The sequence below is a fragment of the Nerophis ophidion genome, linkage group LG26 (genome assembly GCF_033978795.1).
Source record: "Nerophis ophidion isolate RoL-2023_Sa linkage group LG26, RoL_Noph_v1.0, whole genome shotgun sequence".
NCBI lineage: Eukaryota > Metazoa > Chordata > Actinopteri > Syngnathiformes > Syngnathidae > Nerophis > Nerophis ophidion.
Window position 1 is genome coordinate 19,139,822 of NC_084636.1, and position 22,002 is coordinate 19,161,823.

Consider the following 22,002-nt stretch of genomic DNA (forward strand, 5'->3'; position numbering starts at 1 on the left):
GATTACGGTTAAGGTGCAATGTAAACACAACATAGATTGTTACAGTGACTGGTTTAGTAAGTAAGATGACATAAAAGTTTAACAGAAACAAAAGATGGTCAGCAGGAGGTCGAAAGGAGACTTTTGTATTGCAAACAGTCGATCCGACATCAAAACATGTCAATACACTGTCAAACCAATCACACACTTTTAAGGCTTCAAAGTAAAAGTGCTACGCTATACAGCTGGTTTAACTGCATTTATAAAATGAACATTTCTTACATTACGATCATGCTTTGTCACTAGGGGTGGGCACCGCGGTACTTTTGTGGTACGGACCAACACCAGCCTACTCGCGTAAGATCCAGCGGTGCCATGTTTCGGTGCCTGGGTTGTCTGTGATGTCACGTCTGTTTTAATTCGTCCGTGCGAGTACTTGCTAGCACTTGCGAGAAAACAGGCTATTTTGAAGTAGACATGCTCTTACAAACCCTGTTTCCATATGAGTTGGCAAATTGTGTTAGATGTAAATATAAACAGAATACAATGATTTGCAAATCATTTTCCACCCATATTCAGTTGAATATGCTACAAAGACAACATATTTAATGTTCAAACTGATAAACTTTTTTTTTTTTTGCAAATAATCATTAACTTTAGAATTTGATGCCAGCAACACGTGACAAAAAAGTTGGGAAAGGTGGCAATAAATACTGATAAAGTTGAGGAATGCTCATCAAACACTTATGTGGAACATCCCACAGGTGTGCAGGCTAATTGGGAATAGGTGGGTGGCATGATTGGGTATAAAAACAGCTTCCCAAAAAATGCTCTTTCACAAGAAAGGGGTCTCCGTTGTTGTGTTTTAGGCTTCATAATGCACCACACGTTTTCAATGGGGGACAGGTCTGGACTACAGGCAGGCCAGTCTAGTACCCACACTCTTTTACTATGAAGCCACGCTGTTGTGACACGTGGCTTGGCATTGTCTTGTTGAAAAAAGCAGGGGCGTCCATGATAACGTTGCTTGGATGGCAACATATGTTCCTCCAAAACTTGTATGTACCTTTCAGCATTAATGGTGCCTTCACAGATGTGTAAGCTACCCATGCCGTCGGCACTAATGCACCATCACAGATGCTGGCTTTTCAACTTTGCGCCTATAACAATCCGGATGGTTCTTTTCCTCTTTGTTCAGGAGGACACAGTTTCCAAAAACAATTTGAAATGTGGACTCTTCAGACCACAGAAGACTTTTCCACTTTGCATGAGTCCATCTTAGATGATCTCGAGCCCAGAGAAGCTGGCGGCGTTTCTGGATGTTGTTGATAAATGGCTTTCGCTTTGCATAGTAGAGCTTTAGCTTGCACTTACAGATGTAGCGACCAACTGTATTTAGTGACAGTGGTTTTCTGAAGTGTTCCTGAGCCCATGTGGTGATATCCTTTAGAGATTGATGTCGGGTTTTGATACAGTGCCGTCTGAGGGATCGAAGGTCACGGTCATTCAATGTTGGTTTCCGGCCATGCCGCTTACGTGGAGTGATTTTTCCAGATTCTCAGAACCTTTTGATGAAATCCCTAAATTTCTTGCAATTGTACTTTGAGAAATGTGTTCTTAAACTGTTTGACCATTTGCTCACGCAGTTGTGGATAAAGGGGTGTACCTTGCCCCATCCTTCTTGTGAAAGACTGAGCGTTTTTTGGGAAGCTGTTTTTATACCCAATAATGGCACCCACTTGTTCCCAATTAGCCTGCACACCTGTTGGATGTTCCAAATAAGTGTTTGATGAGCATTCCTCAACTTTATCAGTATTTATTGCCACCTTTCCCAACTTCTTTGTCACGTGTTGCTGACATCAAATTCTAAAGTTAATGATTATTTGCAAAAAAAAAAAAATGTTTATCAGTTTGAACATCAAATATGTTGTCTTTGTAGCATATTCAACTGAATATGGGTTGAAAAGGATTTGCAAATCATTGTATTCCGTTTATATTTACATCTAACACAATTTCCCAACTCATATGGAAACTTCTTGGTGAGTTTACTGAGGAATTTGTTGAACTGAAACAATACAAAAAGAATGTTGTTGTAAAGTAATAATACTAACAGGCACTCGTAAACGTTTTTTGCATATTAGGTAATGCTGTTACATTACGATTGCATGTACAAATATCCATGAGAACACTCCTATAGACACCACACATGGGACGGATTAGTAAGTATAAACCGTTTTAGTTAAACTGTAAAACTTACAAATGTTGCTTGGATTGTTGAATAAAGAATCCATACGATTAGAAACGCTATCGACGGCTAAAAGACTGAACAGAACACCAGTTGAAATAAAAAAAATAAAAATAAACACTACCAAAAAATGGAAGGACACTGCAGCACTTGCAGTGAGGGCATTTGTTCAAAAGATGGCGCCATACTACAAACAATAAAACACCCTCTAAGTGTTTTTGCCTGTTTTTGATTTAATAAAATTATTGGGAGCGCCGTGCCAGCAACTTGAGAGTTTCAAGTTTGATCCTCGTATGCGCCATGCGAGTCACTGCCATTGTCTTGTTTGGCAAGACACTTGCTTTCAGTGCCACCCATACTGGTTTATTTATAGCTTAAAGATGTGGATAATGGTTTTACTATGTAAAGTGATTTGAGTTTGTAGAGAAAAGTAATATATTAATATAATTTACATCGATTCACATTTTTCTTGTGTGTGTGCGTGCGTGCGTGCGCGCAATCCGTAATAATACGTCACTAATCTATCTCAAAGATTAGAAAAAAAACGAGTACCGCAAGAAAGTGTCTTTTCCCCAAATTTCTTGAACTAAGTTGGATGGCAAAATTGACCAGCCACTCAGCCATTCCTCTTCTATCCAGGTGAGAGGCATTAATTATAATTTAGAATGAACATTCACCAATTTAGTTCAGAAGCAGCTGCAGGACGCTCACTATTTGTGTCAACAATACAGCAGCATAAGCTAGTGCGGTGCGATAAAATTTCCCCTTAAATAGTGTGTCTGAGTTTGTGCTTATAATAACAATATCACTAATATTCAGATTATGAGATGTAAATGGAGTATTTTTGGCTGTTTTTGGATGGTTGTTTGGAGGGATTTCTTGGAGGAATAGAGGAGCCTCCATTGACTGCATTGTTAGCTCACATTTGCAAACTTTTATTTTTTTATGCATTCTGTATTATAAATAAACATATGTGTTATTGTCTTACATAGGGATTGTGAATGACAAACCGCACCTCTCATCCCCATGTTTGCGTATTTGCAGTATAGCTGGTCTGCTGTTTCAGGGAAGTTCCCACCATGACATCCTCAGATCTCAAATTTACGAAAATTGCCAGAGTCTTTTTGAGCGGAATATTCAAAATGGTCATTTGAAATTTGGATGTTTGGACGGTATTTTAACGTATTTTGCAGGTTATAAATATAACTGGGTATGGTTTAACAGCATCTAATACAGCATATAAACAGCATTTATTTTTGTATTAAACTGGTACTTTAAAATTAAATATTGGTGTTGCAGAAGCCTTATTAGAACAATATTATTAGAACACCTTGCACAGTATTTTTTCTTTTGCACAAAGAATAGCATTCCTAATTCAATCAGTCAATGCAGCCTTTTTTCATTGGGTTTTCTATCATTTCTCACAGCTTTTTGATGACAAGATCAAAGATTGCAAAGAGGATGAATCACGCAGAGTAAGTACAAGCAGTACTGCACACTGTCCTTGTATTTAAGCTATCTCTGTTCTGGCCACTGAGCATCATAAGGAGGGGTCTAACCCCTCAAGAATTTAGCGATTATAGCTGTCAGGGCATGTTCATTTTATAAAGACAGGTTTAAGCAATTACTTTTGAAGTAATTTATAAAGTAAAGGCCTAACATGTTTTAAGACAAACTCAGCGAACAGTTTACCACTTTAATAAAATCTACAGTATTTGTAAAAGTAATATTTTGTTTTGTTTGACCTAATTCTAATTTGTTTTCATTGGAATATTTGGGCATATAAGTTTGTTTTTCAGTAGCTGTCTTTTGTAACAAAATAAACAACCTCCTTACATTTCCAAGGTCAAAGGAACACTCTTACCATAAATAACAGTGGATATTAAACACATCTATTGTAAGCAAATGTGTATTCTGACTATGTATTTATATATGTTGAATTGTAGTGCATTTTCCTTTTTGTTTTTCAGAAAATAGAACATTTGAAAGAGACTACTTGTGTAAGTTGGAACTTGACACACCTTCCTTCCTGCTTTTCAGTTTTGAACTCCCTTCCTGCTGATTTATTTCATTTCTGTGTTGGTCTTCACAGAGTATGGTAGAGTCCATCAAGCACTGTATTGTTCTGCTGCAAATTGCCAAGGTATGTGTATTATCTTTGCTCGCATGCTGTTTGTGTGGATCATCATATCTGTGTTGACTGTGTTATCTGTGTTTTATTCCTGGGGTAGTTCCCAGCTTATGTCTGCTACTTGGGTCAGTGGCCAATGAGGATATAGCCCAGTTATCATTTCATCACGTCACTTTCTTCTTTTGAAAATACGTAAAACAAGATCAACTATTACAACGGTTCTGTCCAATCTGTACTTGTGATGAAAGCTATGGATTTAGTAATGTGATGAAATGATTACTTCATGTGGCAAGTTGGTAAATATGTAATCATGATCCTACCTAAGCAAATAGTCTAACATTGTCTTCTTAAAATTTCAAGGACCAAAGTAACGAACAGCAACACGCAAACGGACTTATAGTAAGTTTAACATTCTCTGTCACGCAAGGATTAAAATCAAAGAAACCGCTAACTTTCCTTTTCCCGCTTGATTCACTTCACACTGTAGGAAAGCGGATACAATTGGATCTCTGTTAGTGCATGCAATCTGATACGGAGATTTTTGTCCATCTCAAGCTTTTTTCTCACATCTGCCACAATTTCCTCTTGATCTTTTAAAATAACTTACTCATTTTATTTGATTTTAGTCTTTTAGCAGTGGTTGGGAACTATTCTTTATCAATATGTCTGTATGTGTTAAAATGTATGTGATGATAATGTGCATTATGTTTTCATATACGGTCGTGGTCAAAAGTTTACATACATTTGTAAAGAACATAATGTCATGGATGTGTTGAGTTTCCAATAATTTCTACAACTCTTATTTTTTGTGATAGAGTGATTGGCGCACATACTTGTTTGTCACAAAATCATTCATTAAGTTTGGTTCTGTTATGAATTTATTATGAGTCTACTGAAAATGTTACCAAGTCTGCTGGGTCAGAAGTATACATACAGCAATGTTAATAGTTGGTTACATGTCCATTGGCAAGTGTCAGTACAAGTTGCTATTGGTAGCCATCCGCAAACTTCTGGTTGAATTTTTGACCACGCCTTTTGACAAAATTGGTGCAGTTCAGCTAAATGTGTTGGTTTTCTGACATGGACTTTTTTCTTCAGCATTGTCCACATGTTCTCAATGGGGTTTAAGTCAGGACTTTGTGAAGGCTATTCTAAAACCTTCATTCTAGCCTGATTTAGCCATTCCTTTACCACTTTTGACATGTGTTTGGGGTCATTGTCCTGTTGGAACACCCAACTGCGCCCAAGACCCAACCTCCAAGCTGATGATTTTAGGTTGTCCTGAAGAATTTGGAGATGATCCTCCTTTTTCATTATTCCATTTATCCTCCGTAAAGCACCAGTTCCATTGGCAGCAAAACAGGCCCAGAGCATAATACTACCACCACCATGCTTGACGGTAGGCTTTGTGTTCCTGGAATTAAAGGCCTCACCTTTTTTCCTCCAAACATTTTGCTGGGTATTGTGGCCAAAGAGCTCAATTTTTGTTTCATCTGACCATTGAAACTTTCCTCCAGTAGGTCTTATCTTTGTCCATGTAATCAGCAGCAAACTTTAGATGTTGCGTCTGGAGCAAGGGCTTCCATCTTGCATGGTAGTCTCTCAGTCCATGGCGATGCAAACCATGCTTGAATGTGGACACTGACACCTGTGTTTCAGCAATTCATTGCAGACCTGCTTTTTGGTGGTTCTAGGTTGACTCTATCATCCTGACCATTTTTCTCTCAGCAGCAGGTGATAGCTTGCGTTTTCTTCCTGGCAGTGACAAAACTGTGCCATGCACTTTATACTTACGGACCTTAAGCTGCTTCTAAGTGACTTTCCTGGCTTGTTCAAGTCAATCATTCGTTTTTCAGATTGGTGCTGATTTCCTTTGACTTTCCCATCGTCGCGTTTCTATCCGAATCTAATGACTGCATCACATAAGCCCTATTTAAATTGGCTCAGAGAAGTATACAGGTGTCACCAATCACAATCACTCTCTTGAATTTAAGAGACCTTGCCATGAAGCTAATTTGATTTGATTGTAACTTTTCTACATCACCAAAATTGATAATGTATGTTGCTGCATGTATACTTTTGACCCAGCAGATTTGGTCACATTTTCAGTAAATTAATAAAAGAACCAAACTTCATGAAATGTTTTTTGTGACAAACATGTGCTCCAGTCACTCCATCACAAAAAAATAAATAAATGGGTTGTACTTGTATAGCGCTTTTCTACCTTCAAGGTACTCAAAAGCGCTTTGACACTACTTCCACATTTACCCATTTACACACACTGATGGAGGGAGCTGCCATGCAATGCGCTAACCAGCACCCATCAGGAGCAAGGGTGAAGTGTCTTGTTCAGGACACAACGGACGTGACAAGGTTGGTACTAGGTGGGGATTGAACCAGGGACCCTCGGGTTGTGCACGGCCACTCTCCCAATGCGCCACGCCGTCCGTAAATAAGAGTTGTAGAAATGATTGGAAACTCAAGACAGCCATGACATGTCCTTCACAAGTGTATGAAAACTTTTGACCACGACTGTATATGTGCTTGCATGAGAATGTTGCACTTCACTTCACCTATGTAATTGGAGTCATTGAATGCACCATATATGTAGTTTCCATACACACTGCCTGCTTATTGACCTATTCTGCGTTAAAAGCTGTGGAGCCATCCAGCCAGCACTTACTGCCTATGCCGATGCCAAACATCCTTTTGCATGTTCCATCTACTGATAGTGTTTATTGTAACTGCTCCTATTTTCCAAATTTGTAACAAAAAGGACCAGGATGGGAAACTATTTTAATGTGTGAATTAGGGAACTATGACTGTCCTTATGATTTGAGAACAAGAGGTCAAATACTTCCACATTCACATTGAGTAGCGCTTGGGGCAAGCCTTTCTGCAGTTGGATTTTGAAGCTTGAATATCACTAAGAAACTTTTAACCAAAACTCATGGCTTCAGGAGTGTGTATTCTCAAATATCTGAGCTTTGTAAGAAAAAAATTATCAGAGTTGGTGCCTTGATGTGTACTTCTAGTGTGGATCTTGATGATAGATTCCCAGTATCTCATAGTCTGCATGTCGGTATTTAATGATAAACCGCAGTAAAACTTTGTACGGTCAGTATTGCCATTTTAAATTAAAATGATCGTAAAATCATGATTATTAACACTTTGATAAAGTGACACTGCTCATTTACTGGAGAATCAATCTTGCACTAGCTAGCTTAAGTTGCAAACATGAAAACAATAAATATTAAGGTCATTCTCTTTTGAAAGATGATATTCCCCAATCTAAACTTGTATAAACACATTATTGTCTCAGCAACTAAGATATTCAATTGTGCCATTGAACCTACAGGCTGAGCTTACTTAAACAAAAAATGGATGCATCCGTACTCGAACCAATATAACAGGAAGGGCCCAACACACAATTTTTTCCTTTATCCTTAAAATAACTTTTACAAATCAAAACTGTAGAAGATAAACATATTTAAACACTCAAATAAAATAATATGGCTCTTAGTAGCCAGAACAATATTATTATATGACAATTAAGAAGGTCCTGGGTTCGATTCCCCGGCTCGGGGTCTTTCTGTGTGGAGCATGGTCCCCCTGTGACTGCGTGGGCTCCCTCTAGCTTACTCCAAACACATGCACCTGGGGATATGTTGATTGGTAACGCTAAATTGGCGCTCGTGTGTGAGTGTAAATGTTGTCAGTCTATCTGCACATTTTATGGTATAAGCTGGGTGCTAAATAGACCTTTTTAGGGCCTCTGTGCCTTTAATGTGCAAAAAATCCTCTGTTTATCTATTATTGGTGTATCTTTGGTTTCTGTCTTGTAAGCCCGAAAGCTGCCTGATGATAGTGTTAAAAGCTTGACCCCTCCATTGACTTTTGATTGTCAATTGATTGTCCAAAAATGTTTTTCAGCTTATATGTTGCATCTTTGCAACTCAGTTATTATGCTTATTGTAGCGCGTTTGTTACTCCTCTTTCTGTGACTTGTGTAAGGGGCATAATTAATGTGCATTACAGGATGTTGTAGTGTGGTTGTTTGAGGGCATCACGAGATTTAGTGCTTCGTGTGTTTCAAGATGGCTGTGCGGCAGTTCATGAATATCGTTACCATATTTTTCTGACCATAGGGCGTCACATTAGGCGCATACGAGGCACCGCCAATGACCGGGTCTATTCAGGTCTATATTCATAAAAAAGGCTCATCGTATTATAAGGCGCATTAATGGGGTCAAAAATATTATTTTTTTTTTACATTCACAACACGTCCTTGCAGTCTACATAACATGTAATAGAGGCTGTTTGGTCCAAAATTTAATGTTTTACAGACCATCTTCAAGTCCCTTTCTGACAGTCTCTTCAGGGTGTTTGTTCTATTTTGCGCGCGGTCTTATTTCTGTGGCTCCACTTCGACAGTGTCTTCTGCCAGTCATCCTTTGATGTACTTTTTAGCGCTTTTATAGCGAGTCTACTGACAGATATAAGTTGTACGCTACTTTGTATTTCAAATGATGCCATTGTAGTACGTGATGTGATGACACCGTAGTCAATAAGCTTATTTTTTTTCTATCCTCTTGCTGTGGGGCATTCATCCTCCACTGTTGTAATTTGAAATACAAAGTATTTAGGGACTTTTGCAGGTTCCAATTACACAACAGCAGAACCCATTGCTTGTATTCTGTCACGTGACTTCTTCGTGGAAGTGAAAAACAGTGGTGGTCAACCAAACCAAGACTGCGGTTGTGCAGCAAGCAGCGTGCAAACTTTGAGTACACAAGGGGCCTGGATCTTTCTGCAAAAAGCTGATACGAGCAAAACATTTTATCTAGTGGAATATAGCTATACTTTATCTAAAAAAGATTTTTTTGAGTGACATCAAGGATTACCTGTAGGTGGAGTTCCTAGACAAATTGAACTATCTGGTACTCATGGCTTCAGGAGTGTGTATTCTCAAATATCTGAGCTTTGTAAGAAAAAAATTATCAGAGTTGGTGCCTTGATGTGTACTTCTAGTGTGGATCTTGATGATAGATTCCCAGTATCTCATAGTCTGCATGTCGGTATTTAATGATAAACCGCAGTAAAACTTTGTACGGTCAGTATTGCCATTTTAAATTAAAATGATCGTAAAATCATGATTATTAACACTTTGATAAAGTGACACTGCTCATTTACTGGAGAATCAATCTTGCACTAGCTAGCTTAAGTTGCAAACATGAAAACAATAAATATTAAGGTCATTCTCTTTTGAAAGATGATATTCCCCAATCTAAACTTGTATAAACACATTATTGTCTCAGCAACTAAGATATTCAATTGTGCCATTGAACCTACAGGCTGAGCTCACTTAAACAAAAAATGGATGCATCCGTACTCGAACCAATATAACAGGAAGGGCCCAACACACAATTTTTTCCTTTATCCTTAAAATAACTTTTACAAATCAAAACTGTAGAAGATAAACATATTTAAACACTCAAATAAAATAATATGGCTCTTAGTAGCCAGAACAATATTATTATATGACAATTAAGAAGGTCCTGGGTTCGATTCCCCGGCTCGGGGTCTTTCTGTGTGGAGCATGGTCCCCCTGTGACTGCGTGGGCTCCCTCTAGCTTACTCCAAACACATGCACCTGGGGATATGTTGATTGGTAACGCTAAATTGGCGCTCGTGTGTGAGTGTAAATGTTGTCAGTCTATCTGCACATTTTATGGTATAAGCTGGGTGCTAAATAGACCTTTTTAGGGCCTCTGTGCCTTTAATGTGCAAAAAATCCTCTGTTTATCTATTATTGGTGTATCTTTGGTTTCTGTCTTGTAAGCCCGAAAGCTGCCTGATGATAGTGTTAAAAGCTTGACCCCTCCATTGACTTTTGATTGTCAATTGATTGTCCAAAAATGTTTTTCAGCTTATATGTTGCATCTTTGCAACTCAGTTATTATGCTTATTGTAGCGCGTTTGTTACTCCTCTTTCTGTGACTTGTGTAAGGGGCATAATTAATGTGCATTACAGGATGTTGTAGTGTGGTTGTTTGAGGGCATCACGAGATTTAGTGCTTCGTGTGTTTCAAGATGGCTGTGCGGCAGTTCATGAATATCGTTACCATATTTTTCTGACCATAGGGCGTCACATTAGGCGCATACGAGGCACCGCCAATGACCGGGTCTATTCAGGTCTATATTCATAAAAAAGGCTCATCGTATTATAAGGCGCATTAATGGGGTCAAAAATATTATTTTTTTTTTACATTCACAACACGTCCTTGCAGTCTACATAACATGTAATAGAGGCTGTTTGGTCCAAAATTTAATGTTTTACAGACCATCTTCAAGTCCCTTTCTGACAGTCTCTTCAGGGTGTTTGTTCTATTTTGCGCGCGGTCTTATTTCTGTGGCTCCACTTCGACAGTGTCTTCTGCCAGTCATCCTTTGATGTACTTTTTAGCGCTTTTATAGCGAGTCTACTGACAGATATAAGTTGTACGCTACTTTGTATTTCAAATGATGCCATTGTAGTACGTGATGTGATGACACCGTAGTCAATAAGCTTATTTTTTTTCTATCCTCTTGCTGTGGGGCATTCATCCTCCACTGTTGTAATTTGAAATACAAAGTATTTAGGGACTTTTGCAGGTTCCAATTACACAACAGCAGAACCCATTGCTTGTATTCTGTCACGTGACTTCTTCGTGGAAGTGAAAAACAGTGGTGGTCAACCAAACCAAGACTGCGGTTGTGCAGCAAGCAGCGTGCAAACTTTGAGTACACAAGGGGCCTGGATCTTTCTGCAAAAAGCTGATACGAGCAAAACATTTTATCTAGTGGAATATAGCTATACTTTATCTAAAAAAGATTTTTTCGAGTGACATCAAGGATTACCTGTAGGTGGAGTTCCTAGACAAATTGAACTATCTGGTACTCCAGACAAAACAGAAGACATGGAAAAGCCTGGAGGCCTACAACTTCTTTGTGTGGCTGGGTCAAGGAAATTGGTGTCAAGACTCTCCCTGATAAATCATCTGCCCTTCTTGATTATCTCTCAAGGTACTCTGAAGAAACTTTTATCCTTTTCATGGTTTGAACGGTTTGTACAGCAAAAAATCACGCGAGCATGGGGCATTTTTCTTTGAGAAAGGCTAAACGGCGCCGAGTACCCATTGAGAACAGACACTGCCTTGACAACCACACATTTATCGAGACGGACATGAGATAATGTAGTAAGGGTGAGGTAATCCAAGCAATTAGTGAATTAATACATTTTTATAGGTTATAAAAATACTTTGTTTTTAAATGATCGTCCATACTCGTATATACATGTTTTGTGTCATTTATTTTTGCTGTTGTCCAAGTCCTCCTCCTTGATTATTATGCGCAGCAACAAAAACAGAGGGGTTGAACACAAGATCACAATAATCATCAATAGAAGTAAACATTTTTAAATAACATGCAATAACTAATATTGGTACATTGATGCACACTTTTACAATATTTAATTATTCCCACCACTCATTATTGTAACATACAAATCCACATGAATTGGGAAATTGTCCATCCATCATCTTCCGCTTATCCGAGGTCGGGTCGCGGGGGCAGCAGCCTAAGCACGGAAGCCCGACTTCCCTATCTCCAGCCACTTCGTCTAGCTCTTCCCGGGGGATCCCGAGGCGTTCCCAGGCCAGCCGGGAGACACAGTCTTCCCAACCTGTCCTGTGTCTTTCCCGTGGCCTCCTACTAGCTGGACGTGCCCTAAACACATCCCTAGGGAGGCGTTCGGGTGGCATCCTGACCAGATGCCCGAACCACCTCATCTGGCTCCTCTCGATGTGGAGGAGCAGCGGCTTTACTTTGAGTTCCTCCCGGATGGCAGAGCTTCTCACCCTATCTCTAAGGGAGAGCCCCGCCACACGGCGGAGGAAACTCATTTCGGCCGCTTGTACCCGTGATCTTATCCTTTCGGTCATGACCCAAAGCTCATGACCATAGGTGAGGATGGGAACGTAGATCGACCGGTAAATTGAGAGCTTTGCCTTCCGGCTCAGCTCCTTCTTCACCACAACGGATCGATACAACGTCCGCATTACTGAAGCCGCCGCACCGATCCGCCTGTCGATCTCACGATCCACTCTTCCCCCACTCGTGAACAAGACTCCTAGGTACTTGAACTCCTCCACTTGGGGCAGGGTCTTGGGGCACTCCACCCTTTACCGGGCGAGAACCATGGACTCTGACTTGGAGGTGCTGATTCTCATTCCGGTCGCTTCACACTCGGCTGCGAACCGATCCAGTGAGAGCTGAAGATCCCGGTCAGATGAAGCCATCAGGACCACATCATCTGCAAAAAGCAGAGACCTAATCCCGTGGCCACCAAACCGGATCCCCTCAACGCCTTGGCTGTGCCTAGAAATTCTGTCCATAAAAGTTATGAACAGAATCGGTGACAAAGGACAGCCTTGGCGGAGTCCAACCCTCACTGGAAATGTGTTCGACATACTGCCAGCAATGCGGACCAAGCTCTGACACTGATCATACAGGGAGCGGACTGCCACAATAAGACAGTCCGGTACCCCATACTCTCTGAGCACTCCCTACAGGACTTCCCGAGGGACACGGTCGAATGCCTTCTCCAAGTCCACAAAGCACATGTAGACTGGTTGGGCAAACTCCCATGCACCCTCAAAAACCCTGCCGAGAGTATAGAGCTGGTCCACAGTTCCACGACCAGGACGAAAACCACACTGTTCCTCCTGAATCCGAGGTTCGACAATCCGGCGAAGCCTCCTCTCCAGTACACCTGAATAAACCTTACCGGGAAGGCTGAGGAGTGTGATCCCGCGATAGTTGGAACACACCCTCCGGTCCCCCTTCTTAAAGAGAGGAACCACCACCCCGGTCAGCCAAACCAGAGGTACCGCCCCAGAAGTACCGCCCCCGATGTCCACGCGATGCTGCAAAGTCTTGTCAACCAAGACAGGCCCACAGCATCCAGAGCTTTAAGGAACTCCGGGCGGATATCGTCCACCCCTGGGGCCTTGCCACCGAGGAGCTTTTTAACTACCTCAGCGACCTCAGCCCCAGAAATAGGAGAGTCCACCACAGATTCCCCAGGCACTGCTTCCTCATAGGAAGACGTGTTGGTGGGATTGAGGAGGTCTTCGAAGTATTCCTTCCACCTATCCACAACATCCGCAATTGAGGTCAGCAGAACACCATCCACACCATAAACGGTGTTGATAGTGCACTGCTTCCCCTTCCTGAGGCGGCGTATGGTGGTCCAGAATCGCTTCGAAGCCGTCCGGAAGTCGTTTTCCATGGCTTCCCCGAACTCTTCCCATGTCCGAGTTTTTGCCTCCGCGACCGCTAAAGCTGCACACCGCTTGGCCCGTCGGTACCCGTCCACTGCCTCCGGAGTCCTATGAGCCAAAAGAACCCGATAGGACTCCTTCTTCAGCTTGACGGCATCCCTCACTGCTAGTGTCCACCAACGGGTTCTGGGATTACCGCCACGACAGGCACCAACAACCTTGCGGCCACAGCTCCAATCAGCTGCCTCGACAATAGAGGTTCGGAACATGGTCCACTCGGACTCAATGTCCCGCACCTCCCTCGTGACATGTTCAAAGTTCTCCCGGAGGTGTGAATTGAAACTCTCTCTGACAGGAGACTCTGCCAGACGTTCCTAGCAGACCTTCACAATGCGTTTGGGCCTGCCAGGTCTGTCCGGCATCCTCCCCCACCATCGCAGCCAACTCACCACCAGGTGGTGATCGGTAGAAAGCTCCGCCCCTCTCTTCACCCGGGTGTCCAAAACATAAGGCCGCAAATCCGATGACACAACTACAAAGTCGATCATGGAACTGCGGCCTAGGGTGTCCTGGTGCCAAGTGCACATATGGACACCCTTATGTTTGAACATGGTGTTCGTTATGGACAATCCGTGACGAGCACAAAAGTCCAATAACAAAACACCACTCGGGTTTAGATCCGGGCGACCATTCTTCCCAATCACGCCTCTCCAGGTTTCACTGTCGTTGCCAACATGAGCGTTGAAGTCCCCCAGTAGGACAAGGGAATCACCCGGGGGAGCACTTTCCAGTACTCCCTCGAGCGTTCCCAAAAAGGGTGGGTATTCTGAACTGCTGTTTGGTGCGTAAGCACAAACAACAGTCAGGACCCGTCCCCCCACCCGAAGGCGAAGGGAAGCTACCCACTCGTCCACTGGGTTGAACTCAAACGTGCAGGCTTTGAGCCGGGGGGAAACGAGAATTGCCACCCCAGCCCGTCGCCTCTCACTGCCGGCAACGCCAGAGTGGAAGAGGGTCCAGTCCCTCTCGAGAGAACTGGTTCCAGAGCCCTTGCTGTGCGTCGAGGTGAGTCCGACTATATCCAGCCGGAACTTCTCTACCTCGCGGACTAGCTCAGGCTCCTTCCCCCCCAGTGAGGTGACGTTCCACGTCCCAAGAGCTAGCTTCTGTAGCCGAGGATCGGACCGCCAAGTGCCCTGCCTTCGGCTGCCGCCCAGCTCACAATGCACCCGACCTCTATGGCCCCTCCTATGAGTGGTGAGCCCATTGGAGGGATGACCCACGTTGCCTCTTCGGGCTGTGCCCGGCCGGGCCCCATGGGGACAGGCCCGGCCACCAGGCGCTCGCCATCGTGCCCCAACTCCGGGCCTGGCTCCAGAGCGGGGCCCCGGTGACCCGCGTCCGGGCGAGGGAAATCTGAGTTCATTTTGTTGTGTATCCATAGAAGTCTTTGAGCTGCTCTTTGTCTGATCACTCACCTAGGACCTGTTTGTCTTGGGTGACCCTACCAGGGGGCATGAAATCCCCCAGACAACATAGCTCCCAGGATCATGGGGACACGCAAACTCCTCTACCACGGTAAGGTGGCAGCTCAGAGAGGAGTTGGGAAATTGTGTCAGATGTAAATATAAACGGAATACAATGATTTGCAAATCCTTTTCAAGCCATATTCAATTGAATGCTCTATAAAGACAAGCTATTTGATGTTCAAACTCATAAACTGTTTTTTTTTGTGCAAATAATAATTAGCTTAGAATTTCATGGGTGCAACACGTGCCAAAATAGTTGGGAAAGGGCTTTTTCACAAGTGTTACATCACATTTTCTTTAACAACACGTTTGGGACCTGAGGAAACTAATTGTTGAAGCTTTGAAAGTGGAATTCCTTGCCATTCTTGCTTGATTTACAGCTTAAGTGGTTAAACAGTCCGGGGTCTTGTTGTCGTATATTACTCTTCATAATTTGCCACACATTTTTGATGGGAGACATGTTTGGACTGCAGGCAGGCCAGGAAAGTACCTGCACTCTTTAACTACGAAGCCACGCTGTTGTAACACGTAGCTTGGCATTGTCTTGCTGAAATAAGCAAGGGTGTCCATGATAACATTGCATGGATGACAACATATGTTGCTCCAAAACCTGAATGGACCATTCAGCATTAATGGTGCCTTCACAGATGTGTAAGTTACCCATGCCTTGGGCACTAATACACCCCGATACCATCACAGTTGTTGGCTTTTGAACTTTGAGCCTATAACAATTCGGATGGTTATTTTCCTCTTTGTTCCGGAGGACACTCCGTCCACAGTTTCCAAATATAATTTGAAATGTGGACTCGTCAGACCACAGAACATTATTCCACTTTGCATCAGTCCATCTTAGATGAGCTCGGCCCTGAGAAGCCGGCGGCGTTCCTATGTGTTGTTGATAAATGGCTTTCGCTTTGCATAGTAGAGTTTTAACTAGCACTTACAGATGTAGCGACCAACTGTAGTTACTGACAGTGGTTTTATGAAGTGTTCCTGAGCCCATGTGGTGATATTCTTTACACACTGATGCAGTACTGCCTGAGGGATCAAAGGTCCGTAATATCATCGCTTACATGCAGGGATTTCTCCAGATTCTCTGAACCTTTTGATGATTTTACGGACCGTAGATGGTAAAATCCCTAAATTCCTTGCAATAGCTCGTTGAGAAATGTTGTTCTAATACTGTTTGACATTTTGTTTACAAAGTGGTGACCCTCGCCCCATCCTTGTTTGTGAATTAGTTAGCATTTCATGGAAGTTGCTTTTATACCCAATCATGGTACCCACCTGTTCCCAATTAACCCGCACACCTGTGGGATGTTCCAAATAAGTGTTTGATGAGCTTTCCTTAACTTAATCAGTATTTATTACCGCCTTTCTGAACTTCTTTGTCACGGGTTGCTGGCATGAAATTCTAAAGTTAATGATTATTTGCAAAAAAATAAATGTTTAACAGTTTTAACATCAAATATGTTGTCTTTGTAGCATATTCAACTGAATATGGGTTGAAAATGATTTGCAAATCAATGTATTGCGTTTATATTTACATCTAACACAATTTCCCAACTCATATGGAAACGGGTTTTTGTATTTACATTAACTCCATCTATCTATCTTCCGCTTATCCGAGGTCGGGTCGCGGGGGCAGCAGCATAAGCAGTGAAGCCCAGACTTCCGTCTACCCAGCCACTTTCTCTAGCTCCTCCCGGGGGATCCCGAGGTGTTCCCAGACCAGCCGGGAGAAATAGTCTTCCCAACATGTCCTGGGTTTCCCCCGTGGCCTTCTACCGGTCGGACTTCCCCAAAACACCTCCCTAGGTTGGCATACTGACCACATGCCCGAACCACCTCATCTGACTCCTCTCGTGGAGGAGCAGCGGCTTTACTTTGAGCTTCCCCTCGGATGACAGAGCTTCTCACCCTAAGGGAGAGCCCCTCACCCTGCGGAGGAAGCTCATTTCGACCGCTTGTACCCATGATCCTGTCGGTCGTAACCTAAAGCTCATGACCATAGGTGAGGATCGGAACGTAGATCGACCGGTAAGTTGAGAGCTTTGCCTTCCGGCTCAGCTCCTTTTTCACCACAGTGGATCGATACTGAAGACACCGCATCAATCCCTCTGTCGATCTCACGATCCACTCTTCCTTCACTCGTGAACAAAACTCTGAGGTACTTGAACTCCTCCACTTGGGGAAAGATCTCCTCTCCAACCCAGAGATGGCACTCCACTCGTTTCCTGACGAGAACCATGGATTCGGACTTGGAGGTGCTGATTCCCATCTCAGTTGCTTCACACTCTGCTGCGAACCGATCCAGTGAGAGCTGAAGATCTTGGCCAGATCCTGCAGCCACCAAACCAGATACCCTCAACACCCTGACTGCGCCTAGAAATGCTGTCCATAAACATTATGAACAGAATCTGGGACAAAGTGAAGCCTTGGCGGAGTCCAACCCTCACTGGAAACGGGTCCGACTAACTCCCGGCAATGCGGACCAAGCTCTGACACTTATTGTACAGGGAGCGGACCGCTACAATCAGTCAGTCCGTTAACCCATACTCTGTGAGCAGTCCCCACAGGACTACACGGTCGAATGCCTTCTCCAAGTCCACAAAGACTTGTTGGGCAAACTCCCATGCACCCTAAAGGACCCTGCCATGAGTATAGAGCTGGTCCACAGTTCCATGACCAGGACGAAAACCACACTGTTCTTCCTGAATCTGAGGTTCGACTCTCTGCCCCAGCCTCCTCTCCAGTACATCTAAATAGAGCTTACCGGGAAGGCTGAAGAGTTTGATCCCACGATAGTTGGACAACACACCCTCCGGTTCCCCTTCTTAAAGAGAGGAACCACCACCCTGGTCTGCCAATCCAGAAGTACCGCCCCCGATGTCCATGCGATGTTGCAGAGTCTTGTCAATCAAGACAGCCCCACAGCATCCAGAGTCCTTAAGGAATTCCAGGCGGATCTCATCCACCCCCGGGTCCTTACCAACGAGGAGCTTTTTAACTGCCTCTGCAACTTCATCCCCAGAAATAGGAGAACCCACCACAGAGTCCCTAGGCACGGCTTCCTCATTGGAAGACGTGTTGGTAGGATTGAGGAGGTCTTCGAAGTATTCCCTCCACCAATCAACAACATCCGCAGAGTTACGTTAACTTATTGCGGTCTAAAAAAAGAAAATTAAAAATGTGGTTTTACTTTCAAACATAGCTTGGTGCGTGGAGCTTTTTTTCTATCTGCAATGGCTGGATATATGGCTCTCCCTCAGCATAAAGAGAGGGGCAAAGAACACGGAGGTTGCTCAACATTACGATAGTCAAGGTCTCGTAATTTAACACAAATGTATTTCACTACTGACACCCAGCTTTATATGTCTGCTTTTGGCTGTTTTAAATTAATAAATAAAGCTATACATACATTTTGAGGTCGCTCTCTGCCAGTGTGGGGTGTGGTCTCTTGCTTGCTTCTCCCATGCCTTGTCTTCTGCTGGGCGCATCTGTTTAAGGTCTGTCACTGGCCGGCCTGGCTTCGTGAAGCCGGTAGTCCGTTGTTCCCTGGGCACCGCATCTGCTGTTTTGAGTTGGGCTCTCTGGGTGGCTGGGGCCGTATTTTACCTACTGTACACACTGTGAAACAAATATATTGTACATACATACTCCCATACACCCAACTTTTATACATATATACACACATACACAAGTTCATTCATTAATACATAGTCATGGGCAAAAATATTGGCACCCCTGCATTTCTGTCAGATAATGCTCCTTTTCTCCCAGAAAATTCTTAGGATATTATTTGTACCTACGGTTGATTTCTTTTGTTTGCATTACAACTCAAAAAAGCCAAATCTGATATTATTTTACACAGAACTCTTAAAATGGAATGGACAAAAATATTTGCACCCTTTCAAAATTGTAAGAAATAGTTGTATTCTAAGCGTGTGATGCTCCCTAAATTTGTAATTAAACTCACCTGTAGCAAGTAACTGGTGCTGGCAATATAGAAATCACACTTGCAGCCAGTTAAAATGGAGAAAAGTAGACTCCACCTTTGTGTTGTGTGTACCACACTGAGCATGGAGAAAGGAAAGAGCAAATAACTCTCAGAAGATTTGAGAACCAAGATTGTAGAAAAGCATGGACAATTTCAAGGCTAAAAGTCCATCTCCAGAGAACTAAATGTTCCTGTGTCTACTGTGCAAAATGTCATCAAGAAGTTTAAAGCCCATGGCACTGTAGCTATCATCCCTGGATGTGGACTGAAGAGAAAAATTGATGAAATACTGCAACAAAGAATGGTTAGAATTGTGGATAAAGAACCTCGATCCATTTCCAAATAAATTCAAGCTGACCTGCAGACACAGGATACAACAGTGTCAGTTCGCACTATCTGTCGCCATCTCAAAAAAAGGGACACTATGGTAGGAGACCCAGGAGGACCCCGCTGCTGACAGAGACATAAAAAAGCAAGACTGGCGTTTGCAGAAACTTACCTGAAGAAGCCAAAATCTTTCTGGGAGAACGCCCTGTCGACAGATGAGACTTAAGTGGAGCTTTTTTCTAAAGCACTGTTTACTGAAAACAAAATGAGTTGTGAGAAGGCACCCTTCAAATCTGAGAGACCTGAAGCAGTTTGCAAAAGAAGAGTGGTCCAAAATTCAAGTAGCAAGGTGTAAGAAGCTCATTGAACGGTTACAGGAAGCGATTGATTTCAGTTATTTTTTCCAAGGGGTGTGCTAACAAATATTAAGTTGACAGTGCCAATAATTTGGTCCAGTACATTTTTGGAGTTCTGTGTAAAATATCAGATTTGGTTGTCTTGGGGGTTTTGTTGTGTTTTTCCAATGCAAACTAAATAAATAAACATGTGAATACCACAGCATCTGTAATTTCAACAATTTTCTGGGCAAAGTGGTGCATAATCTGACAGAAATGCAGGGGTGCCAATATTTTTGGCCATGACTGTATTTTGACATTTTTACCTAATCCATTCATTAATTTGACTCCACATATTGGTATACTAAAGCTTTTAAGTGTTGTACAATGTTTTACATGCAATTTTTCTTTAGAGTTGTATTTCTCTGTTGGTGAGAAGAATTATTGTACATTTGTGTCGCGGGGTATAATTTGCGTTGTGCATAATTCTAGTTTTTTGCAAATACACAAAATCATTGAATTGCAGTATTTTATATTTTAGTTCAGTTAGTGAGTTAGGTGTGCTTTTTTTAGTTAATCCCCCATATTTCTGCACAAAAAATATTTTATCATCTATTATTAATTACACTTGGAAATGTTATTTATTTCACCTTGTCAATGCCTACTCTATCCATTTGTATTTGTGTTTGACTTTTTCTCCTCCTGTTACCAAATATCAGATTGTCAAGGCATCTGTTTATTTAATTTAGTCTGTCATTTGTATTAGCTTCTGTATGTTCTCTCCTGGAAAAAAAGCAGTTGTGTGGTCTGAAAATAATTCCAACTTTAAGTTCTTTATAACTTTAAAAATGTTAATATAGAGATTTAACAATTTTAGTACCAGTATTGATCCCAAGGTACACCACAAGATCGCTTTCGAGATGTAGACCTTTCTTTGCATAGCTTCACATATTGCCTCCTGTTAATTAAGTAACTTCTGACCCAGTTCAAGACCAACCCTCTGATTCCTAAATGTTCTAATTCGTTAAGATATTATGATAAATGTTTTCAAATGCATTTGTTCAGTCCATAAACACAGTAGCTGCTCACTCAAAGAATATAAATATGTATTGCATGGGAAATAATTATTTCCCTGATACTTAAATTCTAAATGTATTTTTTGTGAAGTAACTCTTCAATTAATGTATTGACACTGCAACAGCTTTATTTTTCTTTGGGTCTATTTTATTTAATTTAAAAAAATGTTTACAAAATCCACATGTATGTGTTTTTTTCAGCTTGCTAAAGTGACCCCATTTTAAAGATGATGGCTGTATACTGCAGAGTAGAGAATCCAAAGTGTTTTTCATTAAGGCGATGTCAACATGTAACCGGTTTTAGTTATCTTATCTTTTTAGATTGAGGGATTGTTCGTAGTTCAAGAGGTACTATTAGTAATTGTATTTAGCTACTTTTGGATAGTTTTACATTGATCTTATTTATGACATTCTGGTAATGTCGGTCTTTTCAAGGCGTAGAGTTAAAGGAAATTGATCTGCGGACAAGGGCGGTGTTATGGCTGATCTGCTATCAATAGATCAAAACTTGGAACATAATCTAAGAAGATACTGTTTCAGTGGGGGTTGCATGCAAGCACATGTGTCACGAATATAGATTTCAGTGTGACTTAGTGACTTGTCTATAAAGCTTCGTTTTATTGACATAGCTTAGGTAAGCAGTTATTGGGACAGTTACAAATCATTGCAGATGTCATGTGCTTGTCCATGTTTTATGACATTAATGGCCTATGTTGTTTTCACTTCAGAGCACCATCAACCCAGTGGATGGGATCTACCAGCCCCCTCTGGACACTCCAATAGCCAACACCACAATGCCAACACAGACCACTCTACCCACAGGTAGCTCTCATTTTCCATGCATTAATGCTTCCATGATCAGGATCGTAAATGTATAAACATGCTTAATAAGTTGCTTTTTTTTTTACCGTAGCTTACATTGACAATAAATACTACATCGAGAATAAATACTTGCAGACTACACTGTTGGCTCTTTTGGATGAAGATAAACCTGAGTTAATTTAGGGGCGGCGTGGCGCAGTGGTAGAGTGGCCTTGCGCAACCCGAGGGTCCCGGG

The 22,002-nt window shown here is 42.2% G+C and overlaps 1 protein-coding gene across 2 annotated transcripts in view; it reads left to right on the forward strand.

Moving 5' to 3' along the window:
* osbpl9 (oxysterol binding protein-like 9) overlaps positions 1-22,002 on the forward strand; it is a 99,907-nt gene that overhangs the window by 45,898 nt on the left and 32,007 nt on the right. The window contains exons 6-10 of one of the 2 annotated variants that reach the window (XM_061888834.1): positions 3,652-3,699; positions 4,195-4,224; positions 4,317-4,367; positions 4,716-4,754; positions 21,674-21,767. In XM_061888834.1, coding sequence (XP_061744818.1) covers positions 3,652-3,699; positions 4,195-4,224; positions 4,317-4,367; positions 4,716-4,754; positions 21,674-21,767 — 262 coding nt within the window. The remainder of the gene's footprint in view (positions 1-3,651; positions 3,700-4,194; positions 4,225-4,316; positions 4,368-4,715; positions 4,755-21,673; positions 21,768-22,002) is intronic. The other variant, XM_061888835.1, reaches the window with a different exon arrangement.